This window comes from Ruditapes philippinarum, unplaced genomic scaffold, assembly GCF_026571515.1.
Source record: "Ruditapes philippinarum isolate M1 unplaced genomic scaffold, ASM2657151v2 ctg6247_1_1_1_1, whole genome shotgun sequence".
Taxonomy (NCBI): domain Eukaryota; kingdom Metazoa; phylum Mollusca; class Bivalvia; order Venerida; family Veneridae; genus Ruditapes; species Ruditapes philippinarum.
The window spans coordinates 114678-133322 of NW_026858760.1; the positions used below are offsets into that span (position 1 = coordinate 114678).

General features: G+C 30.0%; 1 protein-coding gene across 3 annotated transcripts in view; it reads right to left on the bottom strand.

The window, feature by feature from the left end:
* Window positions 1-1701: 1701 nt before the first annotated feature.
* Window positions 1702-18645, bottom strand: part of LOC132754155 (sodium- and chloride-dependent GABA transporter 1-like) — a 48927-nt gene continuing 31983 nt past the window's right edge. For all 3 annotated transcript variants that reach the window (XM_060744750.1, XM_060744748.1, XM_060744749.1), the window contains exons 8-14: window positions 17767-17891; window positions 16991-17103; window positions 7884-8015; window positions 7224-7323; window positions 6568-6668; window positions 4848-5015; window positions 1702-4026 (exon numbers count right to left, since the gene is read on the bottom strand). In XM_060744750.1, coding sequence (XP_060600733.1) covers window positions 3850-4026; window positions 4848-5015; window positions 6568-6668; window positions 7224-7323; window positions 7884-8015; window positions 16991-17103; window positions 17767-17891 — 916 coding nt within the window. In that variant the 3' untranslated portion in view covers window positions 1702-3849. The remainder of the gene's footprint in view (window positions 4027-4847; window positions 5016-6567; window positions 6669-7223; window positions 7324-7883; window positions 8016-16990; window positions 17104-17766; window positions 17892-18645) is intronic.

An 18645-nucleotide genomic window follows, 5' to 3' on the forward strand; every position in this document is an offset into this window, starting at 1 on the left:
CAACACAGTATAATTTATATGGCAACTTTCCAGCTTTACTGGTGGTGCCCTTCCGTGCATTATTTCAGGCACAAACAGGCACCTGTGTAGAACCACCAAGATTCCGTAAGCTAGCTGTCAAAGTTCCTGTAAGGATTTTAACCCATAACTTGAGGGGCAAGTGGTTTGAAGTCACCAACCTTAAACACTTGACCACGGACTATGAAACATTTTCATTCAGAAAACATTTTTTTCTTTTTGGCTTAAAATTTTGAAAAGCAAATACATTGTTATCAAAATCATGGTATTTTTCCTGAAACATTTCAAAAGTTTGAACTGGCAAAGCAAAACTTTCCATACCGTAAATTCCCCTGAAACTGACTTCTGTTTCAATAGAAATAAAAACACCTGTGGCAGAAAAAAATGATTCAGACATTAGATTTGCATTGCTTTAAGGTTTGTCCTTAACAACAGTTGATTTTAACAATATACATTTTTTTCACTGAAAATTGTTGAAGTTGTCAAAACATCAGTAACTTTCAGTGAAAAAAAAATAACACAAACAAAAACAAAACAAAAATGTGCTTTTTTAAAGGACAACCTTATAATAATAATAAAAATTATGAAGTATATAAAAATATTAAAGCTGCATACCTCCAAATGAGCCAAAATATTTCAAGAAAATCAAACTTAAATTTAAAGAAAAGTAAAAAGATTCAAGTAATAATTTACATTTCATATATGATTAATATCTGATTTTGCAGTATCTATCATCGTATTTCTGCTGCGTCACTGCTATTGCGTAACTAACGCAGTAAGGGGTAAATTTGCATATTTTAACCTCTTTTTGGTGATTTTATGTTTACTGTATGTACCGTTTGCACTTTGTAATTACTTTCTTTGTTCACTACACAATGTTTTACATTTAAATACACTTTTGAAATTTTCACGAAATTTAGCATGCATTTGGAGGAATGCTGCTTTAAGCAAAGACAAGAGGATAAATACATTTGATTGTTAATCTATTTAAATATTTAGATGCCCAATATTTTGTTGATAAAAACCATTGTGTAACACTTATTACTTGAATGAATGCCTTTAAAATACTGTGAACACTTTCAATAAATCAAGCAAAACCCACTATTGCATCAGGTTTTCTTAATAATAAGACAGAATTAATATGAGAATTTTAATGTCAAAAATATGTTGTAATACTTTATGACTTGATGTAATACTTGTAATGACTGTAATGCAGTTACAATTGTATACATTTTAGCATTTCTATCAGTGGGTAGAAACAGGTCATTTATAAAATTTAAAAGAAGCCTTCATCAACCTGATAAGAAAGGTGTTAGAACAACAAATAGATGCTCAATTTTTTGTATACTTAATCTAGAATATAAGTTTTTGTTTCTATACTCCTATAATAAACTGCTATATCCTTCCACGACTGGATGAGAACCGGATTATGGTAATCTCTGCCATTAGTGTAGATCCATGCCAGTCTGGACATCCATGCTGTCTGACCTGAGGCTCTTCATTGTTGGCTGAATAACTTTAAATTTTCATCTTGATATTTCCAAAATTAATAATGGATAGTCCCAAAAATGGAAGTTGGGCAAGTATGTTTAATAAGAAATAAAATATACAATGTACATGTATATATTAACCTGAGAAAGTCAGCAGGTGAAGGGTAAAAGGGTTTAAGGAAAAGAAAGAAACTAAAATCAAAGAAATTTTAATACCATTATTCAAAAACATGTCCTACATTTTGATTAAAAGTCAGAATATAGACAGAAACAAAACATTTGGGCCCAGAATGGAGTTGTAATTTCCAAATAAAAATTACAAGTAAAACAAAAAAAATTACAGTAATGAAAATGAAAATTGTGTTTCCTTAACATAAATAAAGAGTCACATGTAAGTTTAATATGCAGTTTACAATCTATGAGAATAATACAAAAAACAGAATTGCAATTTATCTAAAACAATTAAAGAGAAAGTAATAAAAATATATCTATTTTGTTCATACAGTTTCAATGGATAAGACTGTACATAAAAATATCTTAATTCACGAAAACACAAATACATAAGCGCAGAAAAATGATGTTTTATTGAAAGAACACCAATCATTTCAGTAAATAATTTGTGCTAACAACTTTTCTTTGAACTTTACTGAACAAAAGAAAAAAAACAACAACATGATGTCCCTCTTATAGACATTATAATATCCATATAAAAAGATTGTTAATTTGAGATCTATGATTGTAATGTGGTCAGCAAATATTTTGTTACATATGATTGTATTTAGCTTAACCAGAACAACCAGGATGGCAAAAATCTAGAGTATGATAATATTAAACAAGTGTTAAAGGAACTCCACTGAGGTCCAAAAGCCTAAAACATAAAATTTGAATTTCTTACATAGATCAGCTTAGGCACTTAAAACAGAAATATATGCAAAACAAAATTAAAAATATCAAAGAAAAAAATTGGAAATTGTGTTTTTGTGCTATCTCTTAATTTGAGCATTGCAATGCTTTCCAATTTTGGGGCCATTTTTCACAGTTTGAATAATCATTCTGGAATAATGGAGTGAGCGGATGACATGAAATTTTGTACACAAGTTAATGGTCTAGACCTACATCAAATGGAATACAAATCACAAAATTTTATTTCCATTCCTATCCTGGTCAAAGAATCTTAGTGGAGTCCCTTTAATATAAACAAATGTTCTAGTTAATTAAAAATATGTATAATTATGTCATGTAAAAGTGAGGCTTAAATGTTGATTCATTAAAAACGATAAGCCTCATACAACTTGCCGACTTGACACAAAGCTATGCCATAAATGTTCCTTTTTCATTAAAATTATATAAATTATTTTCAATTTGTGAAATACAATAAGGTACTAGACCCGTGTTTTAATTTTCTTTTTAACTCAGTTGCATGATATAAAACTTAAATCTTATCTGTATTCTAGGAAAATGTTTATTATTTTGCAAGACAAAGGAAGCTTGAATGTATATGAAATGATGACTCATAAATACAAGAACTATCATACTATGGTGATCATATATAATTATATTTCGTACAGCAATGAAACAAAAACTGTTACAAAACTGCCATCACTGGTCTGACCTGGAAGTGTAATTGTACTAGTATTTCAGTACTTAAACTTTTATTGTATGATCCCAAATCCCATTTTCAGTTATTCATTTTTCAGACTAAATCAGTTGATTTCTAACATTTAAATAAATTGAATACATCAAATCAAATCAAATATATACATAAATTAAAAGAAATTGATTTCACATATAATAAATCACTAGATCACAGAATCTCAACAAAATATCAGACGAAATCTGACATAAAAATCGTTATACCCTTTTTGCATTGTTCCAAATTTCCCAGTGTTTTTCATTTGTTAGTTTGTTTGGTTCTTCAAGCTTTACTTTCTCGAGCGTTTTTGAACTTATATTAATGGCTAATAAAAATGACAGCCAAAAATAGTCAAGATCTTGCCCTTTTTCTACAGAAAAACTTATGATTATAATCCAAACTTTACTATCGGTAATCTTTTAGATATTTTTTGCACCTCTTCTACATTGTCCTTGACCTACTAATGGTAATTCTTCACTCTGTCTTTTAATTATCACATATAATATCATGATCTTTAGATAAAATCTGCATCACCTGATTTCCTTTCAACTTTGTGTTAATGATCTTAAACTGGAGACAAAGCCGAAATGGGCCGCAATTATGAACAACGGCCGGAAACTGAAAACTGGCCAAGCTTGGCTTTATGTTGCACGATGGAATAACAAAATACACTGTCTTTTTTAAATATCTGATTTACACCTTTCCATTTCAGGACAAAAATGATTTTGCCTCTGGTTCAGCAACATTTCGTTTGACAGTTCTTGTCTGATACATAGGTAATGTTTGTAGTACTTTGTCGGCCTCTAACGATTCCAAATATTCCTGACGATGCTCATCCTTCCTTGGACCCCATTTCTTTGACGGTGTTGTTATTTTACGTAAACGCTGTTTTTTTTTAAAAAAAAGTAAATGTATAATTAGATATTGGAGCTGGTATTTTGATGCTAAAAAATATTTGACACTAATGAACATTTAATGATTTATATAACTGAGTATCATTGATATCAAGCTTAATTTAATCTGATAGGAATTTTCATTCACAATTCTTAAAGATTATCTATTATCATCGAACTACAAAATATGCAAACAAAATGTTAACATTGATGATAACACATCAAGCCCAAGTTAATGTGTTCCTTTGGACCCTCAGACCCGTCAAATCATAAATTTCTCGTGTTTTATATCGTCATTTAAAGTCTAAGAAATAAACCCCAAGTTTTGAATTGAACTTTGGTTTTTTAAGAATTAAAATCTGTGACATAATGGGACAAGCAACTTTGACATGATAAACAGTGTTATATTGGTGGCATCCATTAACAACAGCATGGCCAAGTGGTTTACACCTCGGACTAGTAAGGATTGCTGACTGCGTGGATTCAAACCCTGTCAGGGGCAAGCTAGCCATTGCTTCCTTGAGCAAGAAACTTGACATTCAGTACATAGCACTGGTTTGTTCCAGGAACAGATTCGACAGTTTCAATAAGCTTATAGCTTCCATCACAATCAAACTAAACACAGTTTATTACAGACAAAGATCAACGCCACTAAATCGCCTAGCATAACAAGGGTTGATTGCAATATGTTACTGCAGTTTTGCGGTCAACGTTCAATATGCCTTATAGGACAAAAACAAATCCAAGACCAAATCTGAACTGATACTATCATCAGAAATTACACAGTTAATTATAATGCCTCTAAATATTTACCTCCATAAATGTGCCGTCTGCTTTGAGCAGTTGATAAATAGCGCAAGCTGGGATTGGTATAATAGATACACTGCCAAGACACCAGCCAAATGTCACCGCCCATTCAGGATAAGCCTTACCTCCGTACGTAACTGGACCAAGAGTTATTATACTGAACAACCAGACGAACTGAAATATAAAAACATGGATGTATTAGGTATTAATACTTAATTATGATTCATAAAGTAAGCTGAATTTTGGAGAAAGGAATTGAATACTTAAGAATCTAGATATTATAAAACTAGCAACTTTCTAAACCTTGTGTTTGCTTTCCTGGCATATTTCGAATGTGTACAAGTTAAAAATATCACAAAATCTGAAAACCCTGAATTTAGTATTATTTCAATTGATTTTATATAGAAAACTAGAAATGTGTCATCATGCCACCGATGCCCCCGCATGCAGCCAAAATTTCAAATGTTATAATATTTAGTTCCAAATTTGTTTGCACAAATTATTTTTTTCATTTTAAGTTCAAAGCCCTTAAAACTTTTCAATGTTAACACAAACCATTTTCATACAATGTTCAAGGCACTGAAATTATTCAGTCTTAACCTTTTGAAAAAAGCATATTGCATATTTGTAGCCAAAATAATGGCTATATACATTTCCACAAAAGTATGAGTGCTGAAACTGAAAGTTCAAAATTTTTCCAACATTCGGGAAAGATAAGTTTGTCCAAAATCATTGAACAACGACCAAATTAAAACTTAAACTGCTTATTACTAAGATGTATCTATATTATTTTGAAAGTGAAAGGGACATAACTGCCAAAAAATCATCGAACCATGACCAAATTCCAACTTGACCTGCGCATTCTTTTGACGTATCCATATGTCAAGTTTGAGTTGAATGTGTTGTACCATTGGGGAGTTAATGAATGGAAACTGAAAATTTCATATTATTTTCAAAGTAAAAGGGGCATAACTCTGCCAAAAATCATCGAACCATGACCAAATTTGAACTTGACCTGTATTTTCTCATGACATATCAATATGTCAAGTTTGAGTTGAATGTGTTGTACCGTTGGGGAGATAATGAACGGAAACTGAAAATTTCATATTATTTTCAAAGTAAAAGGGGCATAACTCTGCCAAAAATCATCGAACCATGACCAATTTCGAACTTGACCTGTATTTTCTCATGACATATCTATATGTCAAATTTGAGTTCAATATGTGCAACGGTTATTAAGATAATGAACGGAAACTGATGATGACAGAAGGACGGAATGACGGAATGACGGAACAGGGTAACACTATATGCCCCATATATGGCGGGGGCATAAAGAGAGCTTTCAGGCATAGTAAAAAGCCTGTACCCATGCATGATTTGTATGATCACATCTGCGGATGTTTCAAAATTTCACCATGTTCGTGTTTAAATGTTGAATTCTCCTTAAGCCTTTGCAAGACAGTAACTTGCATTTTCCAGTTCCGTTCATGAACAGGCTCAATCAAACCAAGCCTGCATCATTGTCCATTTTGCCCCGTTGGCTTTCTTTAGGGATTCTGTTTTCTCTATTTGTGTGCAGTGTGACCATAGTTTGCACTGTTCGCTATTCAGTCAGTTTTGACATTTTCAATTTAAAACGGGGAATGTTTTTTTTCAAGATTGAAAAATAGACAAGTCTCATTAAGATATTAAGCATTATATAAGGGTTAAAAATAAAGTAACATACCAATATGACCAAGGGTGTAACATATTTCCAAGCAACCTTCCACATACCATTGGGTTGGTATCCAATCATTAACTCTATATCCCTGTAGAACCTATCCACTCCTGCAACAACAAACAACCAACATTATTGACTATTATCATTCCTTTTTAAGATACAAAATTATAAATACATGTTATTGATAAAAGAATTTTCTATCATTAAGATCTGTGGTTAAAAGTCACTTAAGTTCTTTTCTTGTTCAAAATAGAAATTGTAACATGATTTTCAAGACTTTCAAATTAGGAAACAAGCGGTGGTTTATTTTCTGAAAACACAATGAACCAGAATTAAGGCTACTAATACAGTAAAGCTTGGTAGGCCAAACCTTGCAGCATTGATTAATGAAAGCCACTTCATTGGTTTATGTAATGAAAATTGGTTGAAAATGAAATACAATAATAATACAGTTTTTTTTTTTATTGTTTTGGGAAGCATTTTATGTCACACTAACTCAGTAGAGGTTATAATTTATGGTGATTTTCCAGCATTACTGGTGAAGGCAGACCTCAGGTGCCCCTCTTAGCATTATTTCAGGCACGCATGGCCACCCAAGTAAGAACCACTGACATTCCATAAGCTACATGGATAATAATGCTCTACATTGTATTTGAACATACCATAAACCCATCCGATGGCAACACATTCCGTAAATGAAATCAACATCAAGGAGAAGCTTGCACAATACCAATCGATGATCTGTAGCACGTAGATTCCTCCCTGAAAAAATACAAATATCTCTCATTTATCTTTTGAAAATAATATCCAGCTAAAACATTAAGTTATTGTGGAAAATGAATTGTTCATATGGTTCAACTTATTCAAATGGTTCAACTTATTCAAATAACTTCTATTAATTTCAAACACTACACTTGCAACTGTCAGGTCTTAAAACATTTTTTACCCAGGTGATAAAAATTTCAATCTCTTTGTTAAGTAATCTACACATGAATCTATTAGGGTCACCAATTAAACCTCTAAGTAAATAAGCCAGTAACTGTTTACTAAGTCTGATCTAAGCTTTGTTACTTTAAGTGCAATAAACATTTGATATAGATTTTTTGGACTATAAAAATGAAGTCTAGGCTGTATGGAGTATGATATGCATTTTTTGGATTCTGGAAATTAAAACGAGGCTTAATTGATAAGACTGGATTCAATTATGTTTCTTTTGGAACATCATATGGTACAAACACTAACTATTCATTGGTTATATTTTATGGGGTGTGAAATAAAGGTTTATATCAACAACAATGCACATATTACATGTATAAACTCACCTCTGTGATAAGCGGTAGACCTAGGAGGAATTCTATGAAGCATGCTATGGCTGAAACCAAGACACGTCGCTTTCGTAGAGTTTTCGGGAACTCATCCATAAATGCACTTAAACATGTTTCAAACATTCCAAACTACAAATAAAGGAAATTGCATATTAAGCAAAATTGGCACCTCTCTTTTAAATACAAGATATCTTTATTATGTCATAAATGAATACATAATGAAAAATAATATGATTGTTTGATGAGATGGGGCGTTTTATTAGAATATACAAAAGGGGGGCCTACCATACATATATACATATATATAAAAGCAAAACAAACAAAAACATGCCTGTCCTCAGAATTGTGATAATAATATAACCCTCACAACCTTTCTCCACCATCCCCACACCCCCACACCCTTTTACAAAATATTACTGAAAAGGTGAAACTGTTATTGTGCTCAATTACACCAATGAAATCCAATAGGCAGGGCTTATCAGTAAACAGGCTGACAGGTTTGTTTTCATCAGTTGCATATATAGATAAGTGTAAGAGAGGAAAAAGTAATATGATAAAGAAGAACTACTAATGGGTGATATTAATTACCTAATAAGTCTATGGTTATGAAATATGGGGAAATAACAGAAAATAAATTTAACTGTTTTTGCTGTTGGTGTAGTGTGTTTTGAAAATTAATGATTTGTAAATGAATGTGTGGGCATATAGATTATTTGTGTGGTTGTTTGTCTTTGTAAGTGGACAGAAAAAAAAATGTATATTTTAAAGTTTGTATTCCATCATGCCTGAAGCTATGTGATTCTTTTTAAACAAGTACTGGTAACTAACTAAATTAAATATATATGCGTAATTAAAGGAGCCACTATGTATCTATGGCTGTTATATTTCAACAGGTCTCTATTTATATAAGAGTGCTGTCTGATATTGATTGAAGCTTTGTCATAATTTATGCAATATATCTACATATTATCTACTATTTTGTTATGTGTGTAAGGCAAGCACTCCCCTATACCATGTGTTTTTCCTTGTAATACCGACAAGAGATCACTGAGCAATTTCCTAAACTACAAAATAAGCTTTACTTCTTATTATTCCACAAACATATTTCAAGCCAGAGGAATTGACTTAAGTCTCTATTAGTGAATACTAATTTTGATTCAGTTATAAATAATGACCCATCACCAAGCTATTAAAAGGCAGTAAAAGCCAGGATATTAATTGCCATAACAAGGTATCACATTTCTGATATTGTTCGACACTCATGAGTTGATAGATCTTGTTATTATTAAAAGGGAACAATAACACTTTGATAAGAAAAATGGACATTCTGCAGATGTTTCTACATTTAGATGTAAAGCACCATTTTTACTTTTAAATGTTAAGCCATGCTTAAGCCGGTACCAGGGTACAGGACTGTTAGCTTGTATTAACCTATTCTGGTTCCCTGCCTACTATTCTGCGGTAACCTAGTAACAGGCAGTTGTAATCCAGACTAGTATTGACCTTGAATGCTATTTATACAATTCTCTTACGTAATACTTTAAAGAACTGTGTGAAACATAATCCATTTTTCATCTTACATGATCGGGCCATCTTGGATGCCCTTGGGCCATCTTGGATGCCCTTCAGGGAATCTAAAAATGTTTAACTTTATCATTTTCATGACCAATGCATTCAAGAAAGAAAGTTTTTAAACTAAGTTTTAAGGGAAACTTACTAAAAACTTTGATAAACTGTTGAGAGAAAACACGGTCAGGTTTCTGCTATATATAGTCATATTTTGTTCATTTGACTACTATTAATACATTGAGTTGAGTACCATAACAATTATTAAACAGTTCAATACAGATTCTGTGTAGAAGGAATAGGGAAAGATAAGATTTTGTTTAGGAAAGGACTTGGGAGTCTTGGCGGTTTGTTCATTAGAAGGTGTTGTCAACAGATATGGTACAGAAATGTTTGTATAATTAAGCTGTTTCTTTGTTTCATGCAGTATAAATGAATCTAACATGAAGGTGAAAGCAAAATTATGAAAGGTTTCATGATTTTCTAAACTCATTCATAATTTTTTCATATATTTCTACAAAGGAAACCTCCTATATCAACATCTGGGTACATGCATAAATATAATGTTCTTGTCATCATGAATACATGTAACTGCCGTGTACATAATTTATAGTCTCGGTAAAACGAGAAACGAAAAGTCAAATGCAAAAAGAGTGCTGATCGGTCAAATAAATAGGTACATTAAGAAATTGCTTGAAAATGATCAAGCCATTTCTTAAATGTGTATTTGTTTATTTGTTGATTTTTTTCCTTACGTCGAAACCAAATCAATTTCTAGAAAAGCCAAAATATCATTTCATAGGTCTCAATACCAAGATTGGTGGCAATAACCTTGAAAGATTTCAGTAGAAGTTTTATTTTCTTAAGTAATTTAAACTTAATTGTACACGACAATTTTCTGTATGTGATAAGCCATATTACACTTTTGCATGATATGAGATGATTTAATGATGATCAATGAAAAAAGTAGTTAAACTTATAACATGTGAAATGAAAGCACGGATGAATTACATTTTTTATTAAATAGAAAACAAGAAATTTTCCTAGAAAATGGGATGTTCTCTCAATAAAAATGCAACAAATTCTGCACCCTTTACACTGGTTTACACACATTGTGTGTCGAAAAAAAATCAATAAATTAAATTTTCGTGTAAACTCTATGCAGTATATAATTATGTAGATAATATTCTTGTATACATATAGCCTTTCATGCAACACTTTCTCTCTAACCTTCATACCAGCACATAGGTAAAAGCTATTTTCTCTCTCTCTCTACATATATTTTTCTCTCATACATCCTGAAAATGTAAGAATATTATCTACACCTTACTGGAATTCCTCCATCTTTATGTTAAGATTTTTTAAGTTAAATAAAAAAAAATCTGAAATTTTGCCAGTAAAAAGGTGCAGTGCCCTACACTACACAAAACAATTTTCAAGTATTTCTATCACATGATTTTTTTACATAACATAAAATAAAAGAATTGGTCTTAAGACTTCATTCTGGTCAATTATGTATACTGCATAAAATCTTTGTACTGGCTAGGGGAGGTTCTAAAGTGTTGAAATTGTGTTTGTTTACCAAAAATTACCGTATTAGATTGATGAAAATCAATTAATTAACATTTTTTTAAAATTCAGGGACATGTTAATTGAACTGAAGTATAAAATGTAGTATTAAACAATGCAGTATACATACTTGGACCATTCAAATCAACAATGTTGTGTATTTCTACACTATAAAGTACCACTTGACGTGCGTGTCAGCGATTTTAAAGCCGTCTTCACTAGCGACGCTGACGACAACCACCTGGCCCTGACACGTCTTCCAACACGACCCCCACGACCCTGTGACTAAACAAGAAATGCCAAAAATACAATTGAATGTCCAGAACCTCTCAAATTAAGTGGTTGATTTTTTTTTAATTCCTTTATCCTTTATGACATCATTATCATATAATTAATTCTAAAACTTACAACATTCATAAATTAATTATCTTAATTTGTTTTTTTAAATTACATAAAAGCTTAATTAAGGTATTTTATTTCATGATAAATTTAATATCTGGACATACTGATATTTTCATATCAAAGTTACTAAATATATCTACTTTTATTTCATATTATAATTATGTTTGTTTTTTTTTTTTTGTAGCACTATGCCTTAAAACTTATCATTTACATGTTGTCAACATTACTATCTTTTTCTCTACCAAAGTAACCTTATCAATTTTTTAAAAAGTATTAAAGAGTAGAACTTCTTTAATTCAAATTTTAACTTATAAATGTATGGAGATGAAACAGAAAATTTCTAGAAAATACTTTTCACATTGCCTTGTTTTTGATTATTTCAATGTAAACTAAATCTTACATTCATAGTATTATGTTAAAAAAACGTATGTTTGAAACAATTGTCTGTTACTTAAGATTATGAATAACTTAGAAAATAAATTAAAAAATAAATCTTAGTAAGGTTCTTTAGTTATCTGTAATATGGTTCTTTATAAATCATCATTACTGATTTAACCAAGCAATGAAAGAGCTTGACATTTCATATTCAGAAAAACTGGTGGTGGATGATTGGTCAGGTCTTGTCACCCAAAAAATTTGGGGTGTTCATGCGTGGAAAAATTCTGATTTTATTTCAAACATGCTATGATACCTTGATACATGCGTTGTATTTAAACCTTAACCGACTCTAACCCCCTGTGATTTGCCCTTTTAGTTATACCACCAGCATAGAGACTGGCAAGCCTACGTAACTGTCCAGTCTCGGAACAGACTCTATTACCGGTATATAACTGGTAGTTAAATTTTTGTATATTGAAATCCCTTAAACTTTGAATGGACTATCCAAATTTAAAGTAAGTAAATTCACTACACATGTTATGTAGGTTAAGGTTTAAATAATTTAAATGTTATGAATGTGTGATCTTTGAATATAACCATGTTTGTGGAATAAAATCCTTATTTAAAATTCATTAATTTTATATATATTACAATACAATCACTTGATGTAAATATTTCATGTTTTAGTTGAAGGTGTGACTTATAGGCCCATTAGGCTGGGTGTATTTAATAAGTTATATGATTTGATTTTAAATTATGTTTACACATGTCACTATTATAAATAAATAATTTATTATTATCATAATTAATATTACGCATTAGCATAATTATATGTATTTTTATGTATTTATTCCATGTTTAAACCATTTAAATGTAAAGTGTAGGTTTCAGATGTATTGTAATTATTTATTAATTTGATTAATTATAAAATATTAATTATTGTAATTTTGGAATACTGCAATGTACATAGAGAAATACAGGTAGAATTATAAATGAACCAAATCCCCATTGACTTATTTATATTATATACATTTAGTTTTATCATTATAATAATCTTTTTATAGTTAAGAATGTAATGAGCTAGTCAGTGAATTAACCTATTTTTGAGTAAATTGAGTATAAATTTACCAAGTTCTTCTATGTCATTATATTTTAAATTTTTGGTTCATCGAAATCCTTCAAGATATTCAAACTGAACAAGTCATTATTATTCTTATTTTTCACATTTTTTTTCACATTTAAAATTGAGTGATCTTTTTTCTGTTAAATTATTTGAATTTTTTATTTGGTTAAGTTACTCTGGACATATTTATACATCAAATTTCATTTGCATACAAACAATTCATAACAAAGGAAAATACTAAAAGACTTATATACGTGTACTAAAACGAATATCAACATGTTGGGAACAAAAAGCTGGCTTGTTTACAATACAACCAAATGACCTATTTACAGGACAGAAATACGGTACATGTAATTTGTAGAAAATACTTATCAAGACTCGAGGCATTGTGTTCTTGTAAATGATGTCATTATACTAACCAAAAGTATGATATAAATTTTTAGATAGATCATATCTGAAACACAGACTTCCAATTTTTTTTTGATGGACGGTGGACGGGAAGTGTAACACTACATTAAGTCACATTATGCACAGCTGCATTTATTCTTTTAATACACACAGTCATTTAAAATTATAACATTACTCTTCTTAAAGTATGTCATTGAAGGCTGAATGGGAAAATTCTGATGAAATTTACTTTAAGTTATGCACGAACAAGACATATTTCATTCCAACGGACACATTTTAATACCTTTTGTTTGGACTTCATCAGATTGGAACACGCTCACATGACTTACTCCTGAAGAAACACAGTCTAGCTTTGCTGGACTGGTTTCACAATTCAATATATAATTTCATTTCCTTTGTTCCTCCTGATGAAAAGCAGTCTTGTTCAAGAATGGTTTTCATAAGATATATTCGGGGAAATGGTTGCATTGTAAACACAAACAGTTTAATTTATATTATACGTAAGTTCTAACCATTACAAATTTCTCTTACCTGTACAACTATACCAGCACTTTAGAGTAAAATAATATCAATTAGTAGTATTTTTATAGTAAATGTCACATCCAAGAAAAATAATCTCCAAAGCAAAGTCCATAGCAACTTATGTTGCTATGAAAACTTTATAAGAAAATGATTTGAATATAAATGTTTACGGTTACAAGATTACACATTTTTATTTTATAAAAGTTATAAATTGTATAAAAAGCCAGAAAAATAATTGAAATGTTTGTGAATCTAAAAATATAATATGTTATTCTACACGAGTTAAAATTCGTAAGGTAGAAAATGCTTAAATAGATTGTTTGGGTGATCTAAATTTGAGATGAAGTCAAAAATGCTGAGAGCAACGGGTATGCTTTAACAGGTGTAAGTTCACATGAAGAACGCAAGCAAAAAATGGACAATATTTTCCTGCAAAAAAACAGCCCTGAAAACAAAGTACACCCACTTCTAAGGCGTGCTTATTCTCGTGAAAGTCTGAGACTCTAGTTCAGAGAAAATTCACACATTAAAAGTGGTTGTACAAAAAGCATGTACATGTATATAAAGTATTACATAAAGGTCTAATGCCGAGGGCCCTTACCAAGGGAATGTTGGTTCGGTATATTATGGTACATAGACATTTCAGGGAAATTGGAATCAACTCCTTTGTTAATAAAACTTTTTGATAAGATTTTGTCTTGTTTAAGTGCTAAAGCAAAAAGTGCACTTAATGCCCTGTACCATTTTCCATACAATCATTTTGTATTCTTTCATTTCGTTAATTTATTTCCTTTAAAATGGTACACAAAAATATTAAAATTTTTGTTTTTTAAATATACAAATCTTATGCATATAAAATTTACATGTGCAAATTTATGCGCATAAAATTTTTTAAGTGGATATTACAAATCAAAGTAAATTCTTTCCATAAAAATTAGTCCTTTGAAATTACATAGAATATGGTTTCAAGGCATCATAATTTTATTTTTCAAAGAAGATTCCAATTTGCCTGTAACATTTTATCTGAAATGTCAAAAACTAAGTCACACCTTGGATATATGCCTCTAAATATCAGGTTCTATTAGGAACCAAACAACAAAAATAATCATTTTAAACAACAGAACAGAGTTCTTTTTTTAAATCTATTATTAAAAGAATTAAAAAAAAAATAAAACCATAAGATCTAAATAAGACAGTTATGGTAATTCACACAAAAAAATACTTATTGAAATAAATTTTGCAAAGTATTTTTTTAAATATCTGCACAAAACAGAAAATTTGAAGTTATTTCATTTTGAATAGATATAATCTATTGAATTTGTTAATATTTCAAGTAAAAATTATTTATTTTCTGATATATGTATGTTGGTTATTTGTTTGTATATTGTAAACTTACAACACCTTTTTACTATTTTTACAAAAACTTTCTGATAGCACTTTTGATTTATTTATAAACATAACAATAAATTTAGCAATTAATATTTTACAAATAATATGTGAATAATATTCAAATCAAAATAAAATCTGATAAATAAAAATAATTATGATGATACAATAGATTTTTTTTCTTTTTTTTTTATCAATGAAACAAGTGCAATTGAATGTATAAAAGATAAAAATTTTAATACAAAATGTAACAAATAATTCAAACGGTGTGTAAGATAATAAAAAAATGAACTTTGATATTGTAAGAGGCAAAATCCAAGTGTTTTTGAGCTGAAACAAGATTGCAGTATGTTTTTATTACTACTGTGGAATTTAGGACCGCGACTTACAAGTGGCCTCTCTAATAGGTGAGTAAAAAGCAAAAATCAATGTGAAATTTCAAAAAAAAATTCAAAAGTGTAAATAACAGTAAATTATCATTGTTGTGGGCTAAGACATAAGTGTACATTTTTGGCATTGAATAAATTTCTGCAGCAAACAATAGAATTAAATGATAAAAGTAAGAAAAAACTTTTAGATATTGAATGAAGACTAATACATTTGACATAATTTCTTATTTGATAATTCAAAAAAAATTTTTTTAAAGTTTTCTCGTGAATGCAGTTTTTTTATCTATAATAAATAACTTTGAAACAAAAAAGATAAAGCCGGATATAAATTTCAGAAAGTTAAATAAATATTTTTTTCTAAAACTAAAATACCTTCTTGCAAAGTTTTCAAAATATTCCATTTTAAAATAAAATATTAATAGATCTAAAATTGTAGAAAGTTACAGACTTTAGTGAGTTTTGTTAATTTTCTTTATTAATTCTGAATTTAGTGATTTAATTATTTTGTGCCTAATAAGATTGCTGTGCATTAAAAAAAAATTTTTTTATTTATTTTGTAATAAAAGGCCTAAAAGACCACTAAGTTTAAAAACATACTGCAATTTATCTTACAAAGGTTAAATGCTTGCATTCTTCATGGAAATATTGCATTGTCAATAATTGTATGTATACAATTTCCTAAAACTTTTTAAGTGGTTGATAATTTTCTTTAACATTTTTTCAGGGGATAAAACTCTGCATGGGTTTTCTATATTTAATTTCTGCTAGGTTACCTCCCTTGGTATGTCTGTCGGGCATGATTTATCTGCAGTGATTTTTTTAAGTGAGAAAATAACTACGTAAGGTTTGTGACGAAGACATAAACATGATTAATATTCACCAGTTTTATTCATAAAATGTGCAGGGAATTTAAATTAGAAAACTCTACATGACAAGCATTTAAGTATCCTGATTTAAATAATTGCAAATTTAAAATCTCCCAAAAACACGCAGTGAAAACTCATTATCAATGTTTCTATATAATTTGGTTTAATATTATTCACAAACAGATTTACCAGTATCTATTTGACGTCATGGAAAATTTTAGCTATTTTATCACACAAATAGAGAGAGATTCAGCAAAGTCAATTAAATTCTTTTTTTCTCTGCCCGTATGGCTGTTGCTAAATGGAAAACAATTTAATACAACAGCGAGTAACTGTCAGTATCTGTCCTCTTATAAAACACATTTAATGGACCACATGCCGAGCTTTATCAACCTGTTTTTATTTTCAGCCAATATCAAAAGCTCTAAACATTTTTGACGTTGAAATGTGTTGATAATGAAGGGATAGGAATAGAAATTTAATCGCTATGGTTACCTGACTGTCCAAACCAATGATAAACAACATGAGGAAGAACAGCACCGACCACAGTGGCGAGATCGGTAACATTGACACGGCTTCAGGGTACGCAACAAAAGTCAACCCTGGACCTGTTCATAAAATATAAGACATTCATTTAAAAAGATGGCTTTGTAGAGTATAAAAATCTTAATATTCAAAATAGTGCAGAAAGCTTTTACTTATGTATATAACTCACCTTAGTGTAGACTAGCAATTGGTTAAGTACTTCTTAATCTAATAGAAGTTAACCAGTTATTTCACTAAGGTGACAACATGTTGTTCAGATAATCATAAACTTGACTATATGTTTATACTTAAAACATTATCGAATACATAAGTCATTACAAATTATAAAAATTTTGTTTTTAATAGCAAAATGTGTAAAAAAAACAACATCTGTTACTGATAAATGTAAAAAAAAAGGTTTCAATGTTCAATGTTATTTCACTCAAGTCATAAACTGTGACAATACAAATATGATAATATTAGTATTTTGGTTCAGTATTGTATACAATGCCTCTATACAATGTATCTACTGATACAGAATATGAAACTATTTTCTGGAAAGCCGAATCACCATGATCTTACATTATCCTCAAAGATCATTGAAAATTGAAAAACTGAAATATTCACTGCTGAAGAAGTCAGCCATACGTCTATACATTTTGTATTACTGATAGATACTAAAATTTAAGTGTTATATACATAATAACATATTATGCATTGTAATAATACAGGGCATACATTCTCACCTTGTGTTACCACATCTTCTACAGATTTTCCAGTTTCGTGTGCCATAAACCCGAGGATAGAGAAAATCACAAAACCAGCAAAGATACTTGTTCCGCAGTTAATAAACGGCACCAACATAGCATCCCTGAAACAACAAAAATTCAACAACTGTCGTAAAATGTTACAAAGAAAAACAACATTATAAAATCTATATGTAAACAAAACATTTCTGATTTGGGTATTGAAAGATAAAATATCACTATATTAATAATAAATATATTTCAAGAACTATAGGGAGAGGTGGCCTAGTGGTTAAAGTGTCTGCCTCTCAACCCAGGGATTATGGGTTCGAGCCCTAATCATGTCACGACCATGTTTCTTCATATGACAAAAGTACTGGTTGGTTCCAGGAAGCTGATTCAAAAGTGATATATATAAGTTGCAAGAACTTCTTTCGCAATCAAGCTTAGATAAATATGTTTAAACGAAGACCTTTAAAAAAACTCTGCTGCTATCCCCTTATCCCAGATCCCAAAACAATGAGATGAAGGAAAAAGAAACAAACACACAAAACAACAATAGGACATTCAGTATTAATAGTTTGAGTGCAGGGCCTCAGTGTTGTTTTCTTAATTGGTCAGAGTATAAATGACATATCTGAAGATAAATATTTTATCATTTATAATGTTTTATGTAAGCTTGAAAATACATCCTGTTTTAAGTATGGTATATAACTAAGTATATAAGTACTTGACAACAGTGTGTGAAACTCGGAGCATTATCAAGTATGATGTCCCATTGATAAATCTCCTTCCGCAAAATGTATTTTATGTATCCATCAATGTCATTTAATACTTTTAATGACTTTTTTTACATTTTGCATAAAATACAGGTTGTCA